The 18,688-nt window shown below is 42.7% G+C and overlaps 1 protein-coding gene across 1 annotated transcript; it reads right to left on the minus strand.

Annotated features, from left to right (window-relative positions):
• Positions 1–1,061: 1,061 nt before the first annotated feature.
• ankrd24 (ankyrin repeat domain 24) lies at positions 1,062–16,447 on the minus strand. The gene is made up of 22 exons (XM_069149935.1): positions 16,390–16,447; positions 16,068–16,130; positions 13,626–13,756; positions 13,202–13,290; positions 13,028–13,092; positions 12,831–12,888; positions 12,512–12,582; positions 12,295–12,401; positions 11,411–11,583; positions 10,714–10,736; positions 9,828–9,968; positions 9,604–9,723; positions 9,321–9,450; positions 8,991–9,163; positions 7,325–7,488; positions 5,872–6,632; positions 5,462–5,778; positions 4,374–4,607; positions 2,933–3,109; positions 2,694–2,852; positions 2,521–2,586; positions 1,062–1,447 (listed from the first exon to the last, which is right to left on the minus strand). Exons 2-22 carry the CDS (start codon positions 16,101–16,103, stop codon positions 1,388–1,390), a joined length of 3,255 nt encoding a protein of 1,084 aa, XP_069006036.1. The 5' UTR covers positions 16,104–16,130; positions 16,390–16,447; the 3' UTR covers positions 1,062–1,387.
• Positions 16,448–18,688: the final 2,241 nt, after the last annotated feature.

The raw sequence follows: 18,688 nt of genomic DNA on the forward strand, positions 1-18,688 counted from the left end.
CCACGCCTTTATTGTCAATGTAATACTTTGAAATGTTACTAATTAGGGTTCTTTTCTTTTTGCATTTCTTTGTCTGTCCTTTGCCATATGCGTCTAATCAGGCCCGCTACTGTTTTTAGTATCAGCCTCACTAAATGCACAGAGATGAGGTACACTGCAAGGCTTTTTGTGAGGTCAAAATGATTAATGTTACATTTTCAGTTCTTCCGTTTTGCTTTCTCAGGAATTTCTTGGATCTTTTCTTCTGCGAATAACTGTACGGCCTTTTTGTCAATAAAATAAAATAAATTAAAAATAGGATACATTCAAAGGTTTTTGTTGTTGTTGTCATTTATGAGTCTAAATATCTGTCTACTGGTGTAGCAGGGTTCACAGTCAAGCCCAGCTGTCCAAATTTCCATGCACACATGCAACAGCCAGATTAAGACTTCAGGTTTTCATCACCCAAAAATAGATGAGGGACCATCTGGAGGCTATGTTGTGGTTTGAACTTCGTTTGTCTTCTTTGGCCTTAATTTCAGTTTTGAGTTTCCTGTATTTAATTTGAAAAATGCTTTCCTCATGTCTGTTTTGTTTTACCTTCTGCCTTTGTGTTTTTCCTGTCTGTTTTTGCCCTCACCTGTATCTTTTTACCTCGTCAGCACCCCTATATTTAGTTCTACCTCTTTTTCAGTTCTTTGTTAGTCTGTTGTATTGTCCGATCCAGTGTCCTGTCCGACAGCCATGCCAGCCTTGTCTTGTGGATTTTCTTCAGTTGCTCGGTTTTTCTGTAAGTTCTTTGTAATTTTATAAATACGTTTTTTAGGATTCAGCCTTCGTTTTCTTGCCTTTTGTTGTATTTTCCTGCTGAAGTTCCCCATTTTGTTTTCAATAAACCGTTTTCCTTTTAAACCTCCTTTTGAGTCATGCGTTTGGATCCTACCTGCCTTACTTTCTAACACTGTAGCTTGAGAAACCCAGTTTGCATTCAGTCAATTGTATCTGTGGATGAAACAAGATAATAGCAGAACAATTATTTTAGTTTTTTATTATAACAATATTATATAAAATCAATAGGCTTTTCACACAATCAATGCACCTGATTCTATCATCTAAATAACCACTCTGTATCCACATTTACTGTCTGCTATCATAAACCCCTGGCATACTGCATAATGAAGGCACTCCCTGTTCATTGTTTTCACTGTTTGGTTATCAGTCACACCTCGAGGCTATCCTTTAGGTTACTATATTGTACGCATGCAGCTACGTCTGACCACAGATCAGTTGTATTTGGCTTTACGATACTGGTCCCACAGGCTGCTGTGCTGGAGGTGAGACGGTATGCTGCCTTGCAGATGGACTGCAGGTGGGGACAGATTTGCAGGTGTTTTACAGTTCAGTTTCACTACTGTGTCATCCTCAGGATCTGGAGTAGCAGACGCTGCACCTCTTCATCCATACGACCCTATTCGGAAAAGGCAGAACATATTGCTTACATATTTTATTCCTGGATACATGAGTACAGGTGCAACACCTACAACCAGTGGTGGAATGTATTTAAGCACTGAAAATACTAGTTTGAGTTATTTGTATTTCCATTTACTGCTACTTTATAATTCTACTCCACAACAATTAATAAATATTGTACTTCCAACTCTCTTGCATTTATTTGACAGCTGCAGTTCTGTTTTTTTGTTGTTGCAGTGACTTCATAATCGGGATGAGCTTATTAAATATGATACAGACCTCCAAGGTGTGAAAGCAGGATCAATTATTTGCACTGCACTGTACACACCATCTATCTTGGTTCTACATTTTATATGCTGTCAAACAATGGTGCAGTGATGAAATGGAAACTATTCTCCCCTCCTGTGCTTGTAAGGGAGGCCCGAGACAACCTATATTGTATTTGTACAACTTAGCTTCTGACATGCTTGCCACACTGTTAATGCTAAATGTACCGGAAAAGAGAAGAGGCCTGGAGGCTTCAAGAGCATGCCAAAAGTATTAAGCATAAGTAGCTAGCGGCTATCATAAATATCAGTGACACCTCAACTATTTCTCATTATGACCTGTTGGACAAAAGGAGATAACAAATGTTTACACCTTAATGGTGGAACATGATAAAACAGTCCAAGACAGTGAGCTGAGCCCCATTTCCCTGCATGTCTCTGGAAATTTCCTCCACTTTGACTGGTAAGCATAGATGGTGAACAAATCATTCCCACTATTTATAGTCTGCATCACAAAGGATGACAAATTCAAGTTTGACTAGTCACAGTCCAGACTCTTTGTGGCTGTTACAGAAAATGCATCCAGTGAGCTGAACATTGAAAATGTATCTGTTCCATGCTGAGACAGGAACCCAAAACTCCAGAAATAGCCAAGAAGACAGTAGTGTCAGCAGAGCTGTTCAAACAACTGATTATGGAGGTGGAGCACACAGACACAGTTTATGCTCAAGTGTATATATTAACAAATCCTCATTTAAAAGGCCATTTTAAGCTTAATGTGTGTATATGCATGCAATCAACTGACCTGTACTGCTGCCAGTAAATGGGAGCGATATACAGACACCACTTGTTTGTGCTTTCTCTCCCAGTCCTGCAAAAAAGAAAACATTACTATGATTTGAAGATCCAGTAGTTTTAGTTTCTTGTCATTTTCAGAGATGATTATTCTCACATAATACATCCCAAATTTGTTCTCACCTGGAGCTGTTGGGTGAGTATGGAAATCCTGTTCTGCAGAGCCATTTGTTGCCCAGGGTTACCATGATGGGTGGATGAGGAGGAGGTGATGCCGAGAGGAGGTGAAAGTGCTCCCAGGGCCTCTTTTAGCCGGAACACGTCCTTTGACAGCTCTGTTATCTGCATACACATCCCACACATCAGTTTGCCAGTCTCGCTCTCTAACAGCAGTTGTTTGAATCGGCCTTGCAATCTCTCACCTTACGGTCCTTCTCCTTGACCAGGCCCTGGGATTCCTGGATGTCCTTGTGGAGCTCCTGGATGTGGCTGGACTGGGCCTGGAGCTCAGCGAGCTGCTGCTGCACAGTGGCCAGCTGAGACTCTGCGACCTGCCGCTCACTCTTGTTAAAAAGTGCTTCCCTCTGTACCTGGAACACCTACACCAGTAAAACCACGAGCAGTATCCTGTCACTATAAAAGTGTTGTCTACATTTGGTCATGTTCCCAATGTAGATACTTTCTGCTTGTATAAAAGTGGAGGCTTACTTGGCACAAATTTGCCGGTGCAATTGCTGCAATAGTTAAAATGTACAGATTCATACACACTTGCAGGAAAAACAAAAGTCTGGATTTTTTTTTTAATGGGTTATGGTTGTGGCATTACACTTGTAATTCCCAGTGTGTTCCCTTGTCCGTGTCCCCTTTGTCCTACAGTCCCCCCACACCTGCCTCTCATCAGCTCTCCTGGTTGCCCGGCAGCACACCAATCCATCATCTCATCAAGCCCTCTAGCATTTAGATCCTGGCCTCTCACCCACTCATCGCCAATTTGTTGTGTTAACCAGCCAGGTGGTGGTCGTTCTTGACCGCTTAGAAGTCAATTCCTTGTAAATAACCCTTGGTCTCCCGTGTCAAGGAGCTATCATTCCCTCTACAACCTGCTCCTTCAGCCAGCCACCACCACCAGTCTGTGCCTCACTCAGCTGAGCACCGACAGTCACCTCTCCACCTGGCCTCCACCGCTACTCACCCAGCCCTTCCCCTCCATCTCCTGTTCTAACAGTAAATCATTCTCACTTCTAACCAAGCTGTCATTGTCTGGCCTTTATGTCCTCAATCTTGGTATCTCACTTCAGTCTGTATGAGTCAAATATATCAACAGCAGCACGGCATTGCATTAATGGCTATGGATGGTTTTATGAGTTCGCCTCTGCTACAAAATAGGAAGGATTCTCTTAATAAAAGGAGGCCATTTATTAACCACTGTTTGCCATCCTGGGTCTGAGAGACCATTACGAGGTTCACGAAATATAAAGTATTTATATCTGAATGCAACCACAGGCTGAGGGAAAAATTACATTCGGAGTGTCATCAGGAAGCTAAAGTGTACATACAACAGCACTTCAGTGCATCAGTAAACATATATGCAGAGGGATCATTGAAACAGAGGGGGTCACTGACGACGGGATGTGATATGAATAATGTAGAGGCAGGAAGGAGGCCTTCATGGAACACAGCTCTCTTTGTGGCAGACACAATAACGTCTAATTTGGCTTTAGATGACATTAGAAAGGATTGAAGGCAGAAATGATCACACACGTGTCTACATTCTTTCACACACACACACACACACACACACACACACACACACACACACACACACACACACACACATACACACACACACACACACACACACACCTCAGTGCAGGTCTTCTCGTGTTTCCGGGTCAGATCATTGAAACGGGCTGTGATGGCGTTGATCTCGGCCTGCAAAGAGAGCCGCAGCGCCTCATGGTCCTCCTTCGAGATCAGACCCTGTTCTGCGGCCTTCTGGGATTTCAGGTCTCTCAGCTCCATCTCCTTGTCAGTCAGAGCGTCCTGAGCTGCTGCTGCGCTGCTCTCTGTAGCCTGCAGGGTGCGCTGGAGCTCTGCCTGAAGAAGCACAGATTAACCGATGAATTATAACATCCTGTATGCTGATAATTTGGAAGTTTATAGCAAACTCGCACAAGTGACAGAAAAAAACATTGACCGTTATTTTAAAATCATTTTAGTAACTAAACAGCAGGGTGTGGGGTAGAGTCCTTACCAAATACCAAACCATGAAGCCCCATGAGAAATGGCCTTACAGGAAAGGACCATATTTTGTTAAAGAATGCCTTAAAACAATATTCTTATGCCGGCACGCACCTTGAAAGAACTGTTAATGGCTGTAACTATTGTAAATTTTTACACCATCTGTAAGAAATTCTTAAAGCAATTTCAGTAACTGTGATGGGGACAAAATCGACATTTCAATTTCTGAACAAAAATCGTCTCCAAAGTTCACCCCAAGCTGATATGTGGCTTCAGAGGACACGTCTATGGAAACAAAAAGAAAACATCATACTAAAAACACTTTAAAAAGAGCCCCACTTTAATGGTCTCAAGCTCAGGCTGAATCCTCATTCTGTGTGAAAATACACAAGTTCATCTGCAGTGTGGATTTTTGTCCCCCGTCACTTAAATGGAACCGATAACTGTATATATGGACAGGTTAGTAATGTTTTAAGATGTTGTTGGGGGAAAAAAAAGTGAACCTCTGACTTAAATGAACCATAACTTTAAGGCCCTCCAGAAGTATGTCCCCCCCATTTGACCCCAAAATAACTGTCTACAGTACATATTGTCTATGTTTAGTTTTAATGAAATCAAGCTCCCTATATTAAGAAATTCTTCAAACATATCTTGCCTCATCTGCTTCGCTTGATAACTTTGTATCATTATATTTGCAAATTCCTGCTTACCTTGACCTTCTCATGCTCCTCTTTGGGAATGGCATCCTGCATGGCCTCCAGTTTGGCCTCTAGACTGGCAGCCTGCTCCTCTGCATGGCCCCGCAGGGTCTTCTCCTCTTGGAGCTCCTGCAGTGTCTGAGCCAGCTGCTCTGATACTGCAGAGAGCGCCTCCTTATGTTTTGAAAGTGGCACAGTGTCATTCAGCTGCAGGGCGTCCTGAGCCCGGCCCTCACGCTCAGCACACAGACAATCCAGAGCCTGGGCTGCTTCCTGCCTCGCCACCTCCAGCTCTTCTCTCACTGCTGCCATGGTGCGTCTGGAGTGATCTGATTGGACAGAGGCATGATCATTCACAAAATGAACAGAAACGTCCAGAGCTACAAAGATGTTCTATTCAGGGGAAAAATGACACTGCACACCTGATATGACTGAGATCTCTGAATGCTCTTCCTCCTCCTCCTCCTCTTCCTCCTCCTCATCGCCACGTGAAGGAGGTCTGAGTCTCTCCAGCTCCAGGAGGGCATCGTTGAGCCTTCTAGCCACGTCCACTCTCTCCCTTGCCAGCTGCTCACACTGGAGCCCCAGAGTCACCTGCACCTCTTCCAACTGCGAGCGGGGCACACACTTTCTGAGTTCTCCCTCAAGCTCACCCAAATGCTCCTGAAGGCGACGGACCTGATCTCCATCTGCTGCTGCTCCTCCCTCTTTGCCTGACGTCCTGCTCTCTGCCAGGGCTGCCTCCAACTCAGCCACTTTGTCACGCAGGCACTTCACTGTTTCCGTCTCTCCTGCTTTGTCGTCTTTCTCCTCGTTCTCTTTCTGGGCCAGAGCAGCCTCGAGTTCCTTTACTTTCTCTGTCAGCTGTCTGATTGTGTCACTGTCCGGGCCGCTCTGACCCCCAGCCTCGCCCTGTCTCTTGGCAAGCTCCTCCTCTAGCTCCGTCACCGTGGCTCTCAGCTGCTGGGCCTCCTGGTTTGGGCCATTCTCTGCAGCCCCAGCACCTGCTGCAGCTATATCCCCTTCACCACACTCCACAGAAAGCACCCCGAGGCGCATCTGCTCCTTTAGCTCCTCCAGCTCAGACTTGGAAGAGGCCAACTGCTCCTCCAGCCCACGCAGCTTTTCCTTCAGAGCTTCTGTACTCTCTGCATCTGCACCTCCTTCCTGAGACTTCTCATCGCTGCGGCAAAGAACATTTTACAAATCAAATTATCAAAAAGTGAAGTAAACATGTCTTGCATCATATTAGGAAATCTTAACTTGTGATGTTATGAATGCATTAAAAGACAGGTCTGTCACTCAATCATAATTTATTCTATAAAATGTTGAAAAATCACAATTTCCAACAGGCCAAGATGATTCCCTCAAATTGGAGTCAAATATTAATATTCCTACTGTTATAACTTTTTGCTTTATTAAATCATATAATTCATACATCTATTATTAAAACAGGTGACAAACAGGTCTGTTTTTCAAATAAATCAAGGATTCGAGTGACCACTTCATTTTAATGTTGTACATTATATGTCTATAGAGGTGTAAGGTTGCCAAACTACAACCTGTACTGATACAAATATATGTATTGTTGTTGTTTTTTTAAAGTATAAAACAAAAATCATGATGCAGTGCAGCAGTTGTCAAGAAACCAACCTGCTCAGCCTTCATCAGGCTGCAGAATTTTGTTTTTCAAAGGTTCAGCACTTTTAAAAATGGCCTTGATAGAGGCCCCAAGCAGACACTGCTGAGTTTGTGGAACTGATATTAGCAAAGGTGAGCACATCTCCCAATAAAGGCTTGAACAAGTGAATGTGAACTGTGATACTGTCGGTACTCCAGTTTGCTGGTGGTAAACCATAAATTAATCGATCTTACCGCTCCTCTGCCACACTGGAGGCCTCGTCTGAAGCCTGGGCCTGAGAGAGGCGCTCCTGAAGGGCCTCAAACTCCTTCCTCAGGGTCTCATACTGAACTATGGGGATAACGTCTGGACTACAGGTCTGCATGTCTGTGTCGTCCTTCTCAAACATCTCCAGCATCTGTACTCAGATTGACAGAGATTAAAATATAGCGGTTTATGGGGGTTAACACCTTTTCAGGAACATGCATTGTACTAAACTTTCAGGTAGAGTCATTAGAGAACACTAAATATTTTGGTAACAGAAAGAGTAGTAATGTTTGGCTTCCATCTAGATGTATAGTACAGTGGACTGCAAGTCTTCGTTACTAAATAAATATACTCTAGCTAATTAATATTTCATATAAACAAAGAAAAAGTAACTAAAATCCCTCAGAGATTCAAATTTTCAACTCCAAAAACAATGAATTCAACATTTTTCAAATTTTTATTAAAATGTCCTTCCTGTCTGGCAAATTCTTTCTAACCCCACTTTCCCAGATTATTTTTTAGATTTAGTCTCAAATTCAAAGCCGAGATAAACATTGGTGACATCATCTGAGGTAATTTTCTCTGATTTGTTTCCTCCAGAGCTGCAGACGACAGGGAATAACTGTTTTTACAGGATATTTCTTCATGTGCAAAATAGACGAAGCCCTGTCTTATGCAGTTATAAAACTGCACCATTATAAACCACCAATATGAATCACAGCAGGAGGTTTTGGTTCTAGTTAATTTCAGTCCTTCATCACAGACCCCAACTCTTTGTCCTCCTGTCAGACCTAAGAGTTCCTGCTTCTCTGTCCGTCCCTTTTTTCACACAGCAGGGCAGATGTGAAACTCTTGGCCTGGATCTCTGCTCATCATGTCTCCAGTGGTGAATGAACAACCACACTATAACAGAATATTTCAAACAAACTTCAACACTAAAGAGCTCCGCTTACTTCAACCAGCATGACCCAGTGAGGGAGGAATGTCTTCAAAATGCCTCCATGTCTGCATCTGATGCTGCTCTGTTCTATTTATACCTGGATGGACACCATTGCCTTGGTGCATCAGGGGACCAGAGTGCCGCGTCCTAAAGTTGAATTGGTCATGACTAATGCTTGCTCTTAAAACACAATCTTTGATTTGGATTACTTACCCCCGTCCTGATTGTTTTCACCCATGTCCTATTGTTTTCCTGGCCTCCCATGTATATAGTCTGCATGTTTCTGTCAGTCTGCACCACTTTGTTGTTGTCCACCATGCTCATTGGTCCAAGCATCTTTCCCAGTGTTTTCAAAGAGTCCTGTCATGAGTTTTCCCGGTCTTTTGATTCTGTTTTGTGTAATTTTGACTCAGCTTTCGCCTTGCTGTTTTTAGTACTGATTTGTTTGACTTCCTGGTTTTGACCACGGCCTGTTTTTTGGACTTTGCCTTTTGACTCATCCCTGTAATTTACTGTATTGTTGTATTTTATTACATGCAATCACCAGAAGAGTGGATTACGTTGTGCATTTAGATCCTCTCCCCGTCGTCCCGGTGTTAAATTAAGTTTGTGCACTTTAATGTGGCACTTACTGTGTGATGAGCATGAGTATCTTTTCAGTGTGTGTGTAGGTGCTCATATATTAGGCGTGCGTTTATGCTTCTTGGCCTCACCTGCACTTTAAGAACGAGTTCAGAGTTCTCTGAGGTGAGCTCTTCTATTTGTTTACGCAGCTCGGCAACAGTTCTTCGGTCTGCAGGGGCCGGAGAGGGGCTGGCTGAGTCTGTTTGAGAAGTGGCCTCATCCTGAGCAATGGAGGCTCGGGAGCGCTTAGAGAGCAGCTTTTCTAGAGGAAAGGTTCAAGAGAAACCACAGCAAAAATAAATCTGTGTGACATGACAGATGCATGAATGCCCAAGTGGCACAGCAGGGACACGTGCATGGAAGTACATGCATGCTCTGTGCCAGGGACAGGAAAGTTCACAACTACACAGATGGCATACCTGGGAAGTCCAGCATTTCATCCATGTCCTCAGAGTCGCTGGCCCCAATACCATGGCCCCCCTTCAGCTCCTCAAGCAACTTGTCCCTCTCTGCCTCTGACTCCTCTAGACGCTGCTTCAGTTGGGTCAACTAGTGCACACACAAATAACTCACATTTCTAAATATGTTGTGATCTTGGATATACACGCTTACACATGGAGCTCTCTCAATAGTTATAGGTTTAAATAAAATCGGGCTTTGCATGCATGCATAGGGAAATGTGCACAGCCTGCTGATCAGTACCTCCTCCAAGGCAGAGAGGGCACTCTGTTGCTGCTGCTCAAAGGCTTTGATCTTCTGGAGCAGACGGCCTCTCTCCAGACGCAGCCGTCGGATCTCCTCAAACACCTCCTCATCTTCCGCCTTTATATAGACAACCGCAAAAAAATATGAAAGACCAAACTCTAACTGCATTTCAAGTAATATAAAAACACCCATTAGAACTGGAAAAAAAAAGCAAGACTTACAGAGCTAACCTGTGCTGACTGTTGGGAGTCTGGCGGCTGGGGAGATGGAGATGGAGAGGGAGACTGCAGCTGCTGGGGTTCAGGGGACTGGGCAGGGGGAGCTGGATTCCGGGGCCGTGGAGAGGGTGGCAAACCTTGCATCTTTGTGATGAGAAAACAAATGAAACTTTCCATTACATAGATGATACTGACCAGTTAATCTCTTCAGAAGCAATGTTGTATTACAGAGATCTTACCAAAGGAATATCTGTACAATTAGCATAAATATGGACGCCTATGTACCCTTCTGGCTCTTATGTGGTACCATACATAGACTGGGAGGCACAAGATAAATTTGAGGCAAATCTTTTAATTTTCCTGATTTTTATGTCGTCTTAAACACAATGACATGAAAGAAAATTACTCTCAGGTTTAATATTTCACAGCTCAGATGCTGGTTCATGTTCAAGGCATAGGTTATGTATGATGACAATAGTGAAAGGCTTGACTGTACATGTGGTGAAACGAAGATGTGTTCTGTCCACTTAAAATGCTTCCTACAGTACCTGAAGCAGAGAGCGAGGCGGCGGGGGAGCTTTCCGTTTGCGTGGGGTAGTCCCCCCTTGCACTGATGAGGTGCCTGCGGGGATCTGAGTTGGCAGCGTGGGGGTGAGAGGGGGGTCACAGACAAGCAGAGGGCAAGCTCAACTTAAAAAAAAGAAAATGGTGGAAATTAAGATAAGACAAAGGGTCTGCAACAATGAGAGGAAAGAAAGCAAAAAAAAAAGAAAGCAGCACACAAAAACAATGACCTCATATTGGAAAACATGCACAATATGATCGGCCAAAGTGAGCCATGATCTCATTGGCGGAGGGAGTGATGCAGCACACAGCTATGCAACATTACCTCCTCGCCTGCTCCCTCAGAAGCTACGTATGCATAGGGAAAGAAAGGCACAGTAAAACACTTAAACTTCTTCAGAAAAACAACAAGAAACACATGCATAAACACCTACAGGCACTAGGCCTTCCCCTCACTTATATGTAAATTATATAGGTGTCATTCATATATCTTGTAATAAAACCACCAAACTCTCTAATTGTAGGATATCAATTAATGTGGCCAGGCATCAAATGCACACCAAATCCTCTCCTTCATCTTCCACTTTTCAGGCCAGCCACACATCTGTTTTTCGTATATCAGTAAAGTCTTTGTAAGGAGATAAAAGTGGAGCGAGGCTTTCGTTTCATTTTTTTTAAACCCCAGTGTGCAATCACACCCAGCTGTCCTCCCGATCCACTTCCTCCTATTACATTTGTTTCCTGGGGGAGCAGTGAGAGAGTCAGGATCTGGAGCAGCACGGCAACAAACAGAAGCCATAGCCCGGGTCCGATGAGCTGTAGGATGCTGCTGCCATGTGTGTTATATTTTCACATGAAAAAAGGTGCTTTCAAGAGGTGTTTTATTTATGATTTAACAGAACTAACGAGGTGTGTTTTATAATAGTTTGGTCAAAACAGCTGCACAGGTTAGAAAGACCTCACGGGATCTTCAAAGGAAAGTAGAAACAGTCCATAAAAAAGACTCCAGCCTTATACAGTACCTGGTGGTACTCCATCCTGCAGCATCTGAATGATGCGTTGGTTGCCTGTGGTTACGCTGTAGTCAGTAGCTGTGTGTCCAAGGGTGTCAACCAGCTGCGTGTTGGCCCCACCTCTCAGCAAAGCCTCTACAGTCTCGACACTGTCACTCTCACAGGCCAGCATCAATGCAGACCTGTGACTCAAGACAAAATATAAAAACATAACAAGGTATCACAAAATCAATAACAACAGTAATACAACCAAAATTATTAAAATGAGAAAGCAATGGAGAATAACATGGTATATAAACTTCAGGACTTTACTTAAGTATTATGCAGAGAGACATAAAGTTTGCTTAAACGTGCAAAACTCTTATTTTTGGTTAATGATTCCAAATATACGAATCAGGCTGGCTTTTAGAATGAATTGCAAGACAATAAACTTATGAAACAAAAGGCACTTAAATGTAGCTGAAAGACATTATGTCTCGTCCCTTGTTAATGTTAACCGGAGAGACAGTTCTCTAATAATCCTCTTCAAGAAGCTGTCTGAAGCCAAATTGAAAGCTGGTGCTCCCAGCTGGAGGTCCTGACCTGCATTGCTCCAAATCTCTCCCAAGTACTCCCTACGACTGGAGTCTTTCTATGGAAATCCATCCTGTATCCTGACCCAGACTGCTGTGAGAATATTCCTGGAGCAGTTTTTTGGTTCTAGCTTAGTGAAGAAGGCGATTTTGTGTCCTTGTCTGCTTGTGCAGCCTCCAGCATGTCTGACATGTTCAGTCATTCCTTCTTTCATGGATTTCAGCAGCAGCCACAAGAAATCATCCAGTGACATGGACAAAGGACAAACTTGTGCTACCGCTGCCTCACCAAACCCTGGGATTGCCATAACAATTCGGTACCTTCCTTGGTTGTCCTGTATGTTTGCATTGGCACCTCGACCCAACAGAAAGACGCACAGCTCCACTCTGCTCATCTGAGCTGCTAAGGTCAGAGGGGTGGCCCCATCCTGACAAAGACACACGATAATCAAAACATCACGAAGCAATAATATTTACAGCAAATACCAAGAGAATCACTGATCAAACCAAACATTATAAACTGTAGCCACAAACTTACACTGTCCTGGACATCCAGATTGGCTTTAAAGTCCCACAGTGTCTCAGTGCAGGACAAGCAGCCACTGACCGCTGTGGGGTACAATCAGAATTATGATCATCAAAGGTTTGCATATAACGTGTTGTACTTTAATAATGAAATTCAACCTAATATCTAAACTGTTTTTTGTATTTAGATAAAACATGAGATTCAGAGTTTCTTTACACCTACTCATTTTAATGCTTACATTATTTTCATGTATGAAAGGATTTTTTTTTATATTGCAAACTTTTATGTATTTAAATAAGCTAAAGTATTAATGCTGTACTGTAACTGTTACCTGCATGATGAAGTGGTGTCCTACCAATGCTGTCGGTGCATTCTACTGACAATCTCTCCTGTTACAGGAAATGGACGTAACAGCAAAAAAACCTCATTTGTAATTAGCACAATTTTAACATGTTATGTTTGCAAAATCCTTATTATATTCCCAAGTTACAGAATGAATGAATTAACTCTCGTGTCACTGTGTTTTACCTGCAACAGTCTCTTTAGACACTCTGACTGGCCATTTTTGGCAGCAATGTGCAGGGCGCTGAAGCCTAAAGTTAAGACAGTTAAAAACAGACCTTTATAAACAATCCATGAAATGTGTGATTCTTGGGTTGCAGGATCTTTTTTTTTTTTTTTTTCTGTAATAAAACCCCTTACCAGCTCCATCAGTGACGTTGACGTCTGCTCCATGAGAGATGATTACCTCCAGACAGTCTAGTCGGCCTCGGGATGCACAGAGGTGAAATCTGCCAGCGGGAAGAAGGACAACACGCGTTGCTAGTTTCACAGATGAGAAAATAAAATAGGCTTATATTTGTTAAAAAATAAACTGATCATCAGTTTAGTTTTGGTTCTAGAAAAAGTAGGCAACAAATCATTTACCAAAACATTTTGAAAGAAAACATGATAAAGAATTAAATTCAATCCTTTTAGCTGAACAGTCAGTCATAGGTATTTTCAAGGAAAATTACTTTTGCTGCAAGTTTTACATTACCAAAAGCAACAATAGCAGAACAACTCAAACTCTCATGAGTAGAATTGAAAGGAATAAAAATGGTGAAAATGTAGGTGCCCAACTTACGCAGACTTGCCCTCAGAATCCAACTTGGTGGGACAGAGACCTTTTTTGATGATGAGAGCAGAGACTTTGTCGGGTTCGTTCTGCTCCACAGCCTGCAAAAGCCTCTCATCACTCTTACTCCAGTCTTGACTCTGAGGGGGCCAAGCCAGAGGACAGGTCACCACCCACCAGGTCACCAATGAAAACTGACACTACACTGCACATCTCTCAACATACAAAACAACAGATGACTGAGAAATTAAATGCAATTAGGATGTGCAACAACCAGTGAGGATGTCCATGTGAGGCATATGCTTTTTAATGTCTGATGATTAACAGAATACAGCATACCAGTTTTGCAGAAAAGTGGCAGAAAAAAACCTTTTTAACTGACTGAAACGTATCGGATTAATTTCCTATTTACATGTTTATTGGATAGAGAGAGAGGATACCTACTGGCAGCGGTAGCAGGCTGAGACAAGGACAGAACCGCTTCATCAAGCTAAAAACAGGCTGCTGGGGATCCATTCTGCTAGCAGGATGTCACACACAACTAAATACAGATACAGTGTACGAAGCCACCACCGTGCCTGACAATACACACTGCCACCTGGCTACATAACAACACAGACTCACTCCAGATGATTTACAGAAATCAACTCATAAGTTTCTGTAAGATGTCCTTTAGAGGTCAGAGCAACATCACAGCAGAAATATGTATACTGGAGAAGTTATGCTCAAATCATACCTCCAGTGAAACTGAATAACTCCCCACACATACAGAGTAACACAGCTAATATCTGTCCTCCCTGTCTCGCGCTCCCTCTCCGCATTCAAAACAGTATCCCCCTCGTCTTCTTCCAGCTGCTAGCAGGGACATAGCCAGTCTGTCCAGCACACACACACATACACACTGCCACCTCCCTTCTTTTCTCACTGCCCTCCTTTCTCTAACCTAATAATTGCTCTGCTCTCCTTCTTCTCCACAGCGAGCTCCCTTACTTTCCTTCATTAGTTTTTGTCAGGTCCTGTACAGTACCTCCTGTCAGCGTCATAGGACTGTTTCTCTGCAGCTACAGAGCAGGGCCTGGGTGATGTGAGGACTCAGCAAAAAGAGAAAAAAAGCTGCACTCTGCTTTGCAAGTCCTGATGTTAATTTTCAGGACAGAGGGGACATAATGAGAAACAAAAACAATATCTATCTATCTATCTATCTATCTATCTATCTATCTATCTATCTATCTATCTATCTATCTATCTATCTATCTATCTATCTATCTATCTATCTATCTATCTATCTATCTATCTATCTATCTATCTATCTATCTATCTATCTATGTTTGGACTTCTTTGTTGTTTGTTAGGTGAAATTAGGGCTCGGCAATATATTGACTAGACTAGACTATATATTGTCTTAGCGTTTTCATATCATAATGTGATATGGTATAATTGTTGCCTTTTTCTGGTTTAGAATGATGCATTACAGTAAAATTATATAATTTTCTGAACTTACCAGACTATAGTTGTTTTATTATTTGTCTTTACCCACTTAGTCACTATATCCACATTACTGATGATTATTTATCAAAAATCTTATGGTGTAAATATCTTGTAAAGCACCAACAGTCATCCCTACGTTATTGTTTCAATGTTGATATCAAGGTATGTAGATGTAGGCCATACATGAAACTACTCTGTCTCATTTAAGGACATCATCCTTGTCAACAGTGATGTGGCGATTACTAAATGAGCCATTCAAGAGTGATATCAAGGTGGTAGAACTTCTTCTTAAGACAGGCTGAAATGCTGCTAAAAGCATCACCAGGAGGGATACAAATGATCTAACCACCTGACAGAGGCAGCAGGCCACTGAGAGACTTCCTTGAAGTTGAAAGGTTGCTGGTTAATCAACTTGCATCAGTGAATCAGAACAATAAACCAGCATGCACCATGTGCTAGTTGGCTGTTATATTTCCCTGTATCCCTGTATTTAAGTAGCCCCCTTAGATTAGCAAAAGGATGACAGCAGGAAAGTGGAATTCTTTGTGTGTGTGTGTGTGTGTGTGTGTGTGTGTGTGTGTGTGTGTGTGTGTGTGTGTGTGTGTGTGTGAATAATTGAAGGCTACCTGAGATCTTTGGATATAGCAGCAGTCTGGAGACAGCCCTGCTCTCCTGCTGCTGCTCAGTGACACTAAATCCCAGTTCCCCCCATTCACACACACACACACACACACACACACACACACACACACACACACACACACACACACACACACACACACACACACACACACACACACACAGAAAGCAACCTGGGACCTATATAAATGACTACTTAATACAGAGAGCAGCTCAACAATGCAATATTATGTAAAAACAATTATATAAATAACTTGTGCGCCAAGCAAACAGGTGCCAACACACCTTCAAAGCTCAACATGTATTACAACAGATGGCACTTACCTCATTCTTTTTAAACTTTGCTTTCAGACTTTTCATACTGGTTTAATAGTCTCAACAGGAATACTGGAATAAACAAGGTAATAGTAAACAAAAAACAAACTTAGTGTAATTGTAAATTACATCTTACTCAGTGGATCTTAAACTAGTTTTAATCTATTAACCCATAACTCAGTCATCCACAATGCAACAACATCATTGCAATGCAGGTGTATCAAAATCTTTGAGCACATAAGGAATGTACCACACCAGGATAACATTAATAACATTCCATGCATTTAACACACAGCAGCAGTCTGACCTGCAGCAGAAACATGCAGCCTACCTGTAAAGGTCTGTCCCGTTCCAGGTGAGGGTTTCCTCTGTCCCATTAGCTGCTTACTGCAAAATACTGAAGTCACTGCTGCCTGGCGGACAGCAGGAATGCACCCGCCCTAATCGTAAATCAACCAATCAGCAATACGCAAAACGCCGGATCAGCGTTTGATTGGCCATGATGGATGGCACACCGTGGCAGTCTGTCGCGTGCAGCACAGCTGACGAGACAACGCGGAGCAATTTTAAAGACGCGTAAGTGTCGTTAAGCAGAGCACGTTGCTTTGTGTTTAACAGCCTGTTGTAAACCGTGGAAAAGCACTCTGACTTGTCCAACGTGTCATTTTTGTCGTTATTTCCGCTTTAGGAGTGGGAAAGTTCGTGAGTTGAGGCATTTGAACCCTGAAACGTCATGGTGAATTTCACCAATGACACCACTAGATAAGCTGAACCCGGAAGCTCGAACCTTTGTTTTAAAGAAAAAGTGAGGTAAGTGAAACGTAAAAATAGTTGGGCACCGGGTTAACCTAAATGTTACTTCACTACTTATGAACTTTACTGGGCCCTTTGTAGCACCGCCCCAAATATATACATATATATATTTTTAATTTAGGCTACATTGCCCTGTTCTTGGTAATGCATGGATACTAATCAAACCATTTTCACAAACGGTGAAGCATGCCTCTGTTGTTATTTCTGCAGGACACATGCGATACTCACAAGCCACCAAATGAGGGCAGTCAATGCAAGGCAGACGAAACTACTGGAATCAATTATTACGACAGGTCTGTTGCGCCCCCCCCCCCCCCCCCCCCCCCCCAGCTCCTTGATTCAACATAAAGGCTCGTGATTATGTTCAAATTAAATCCATGGCTTTAAAAGGTAACCTCCTTCATTTCTGTCAGTGTTAACGCAAACATCTGCTCAACCACTTCAAAAAAGATTGTTTATATCCCTTTTGAAACTACTGAAAGAGCATCATCTGAGTGAAGCCTGAAGTTCAGAGAATATGTCGCATCCATATTTAGCCCTTTATAATGAGGCAGCCTTATTAATTATCTGAAAAATTCCACCGTGCCTTGTTTTTCATATGCAATTAAATCTTAACTGTGTTCATTTTGCATGAAAAAAAAACACAGTGACTGTATACCTGTCTGTCTGTCTCTGTCTTTGATTATCCTTGTTTCCTCTTCCTTCTCTGTGCTCTTTTTGTGTCTTCCTTTCACGCACTCGGACAGCTTGTCTGCCTGCCTGTCTGTCTCTGATTTTCCATCTATTGCTGGATATCAGTCTTTTCTTCCATAAAGTCCTGGCTCTCACCGGGGCCAGGATGGAAACAAAAATCCAATGTATGCTCAATATGGTACCAATATGGTACCGGCCTGTACTGAGTGGATTGTGAAAAAGGTGAGATGAAAAAGGGGGAACGTGTGACTGAGGGGAGGAGGGAAAGAAGGAAGATTATTGCAATATTCAAAGATAAAACACGAGATAAACATGCAAAGGCAGGAAAGAATGAGGATGGAAGATGAGGATACAGAAAAAGGTACCTTTTTTGTAATGTGGGGAAAAAAGATTTTAACTGGTCTGATACAGTGATTTTGTGGGGAACGTGGCATATATATCGTGCATATTGTCTTGTAATATCTATTCTCATACGTTATCCCAGCAAAATCTCTATCAACCAAATGAATAAAGGATTTAATTACCAAAAGACCTTCAGCACAACAAATTAATCGTATTCTCACGGATGATGGATTCTCACAATATATGTACCCTTTTTTAAGTGAGACTTTGTTGTTTTTCTTAAAACATAGAGGGGGGTCTAGTGATGTAAGGAGGAGGTGGAGGAAACGGGAGAAACTCGAGGACTCCGGGGGTTTTAAACTCAGACCTTCTTTTCCACAGCATAAAACTGAAAGGTCTTTGTGGAATGATGTCGTGAAACTGATACTGCTTCACCAGTATAATTGATTTGAATGGGACTGCAGGGATCTGGACGGTTTGCCATCACACTTACATACCACGCCGCCTTTAGATTTCCAACAGAAACACCCTGGGACTTCTTTCTGACCTTCCATTAAGTCTGGAGCCTGAGCTTGGGAAACCCTGGTGCAGATAGAATGGTGCAGGCAGGCAGGCAGGGGAAGGGGAAGATGTGAAGGCCTTGATGGGATAATGTTGATGGCTGTGGTGATAGTAGTGGGGGGTTGGATTCTAGCTGGATGACCTCATCCAGCCTCCCGCCCCTGGGAAAAAGTGAGCGCATGAGTGTCGTAAAAAAAAAAAAGAGGCATTTACGGTCTCTT

Source organism: Embiotoca jacksoni, unplaced genomic scaffold (assembly GCF_022577435.1).
Source record: "Embiotoca jacksoni isolate LCO1_2020_lvr unplaced genomic scaffold, fEmbJac1.0.p SCAF_16, whole genome shotgun sequence".
Lineage (NCBI taxonomy): Eukaryota > Metazoa > Chordata > Actinopteri > Embiotocidae > Embiotoca > Embiotoca jacksoni.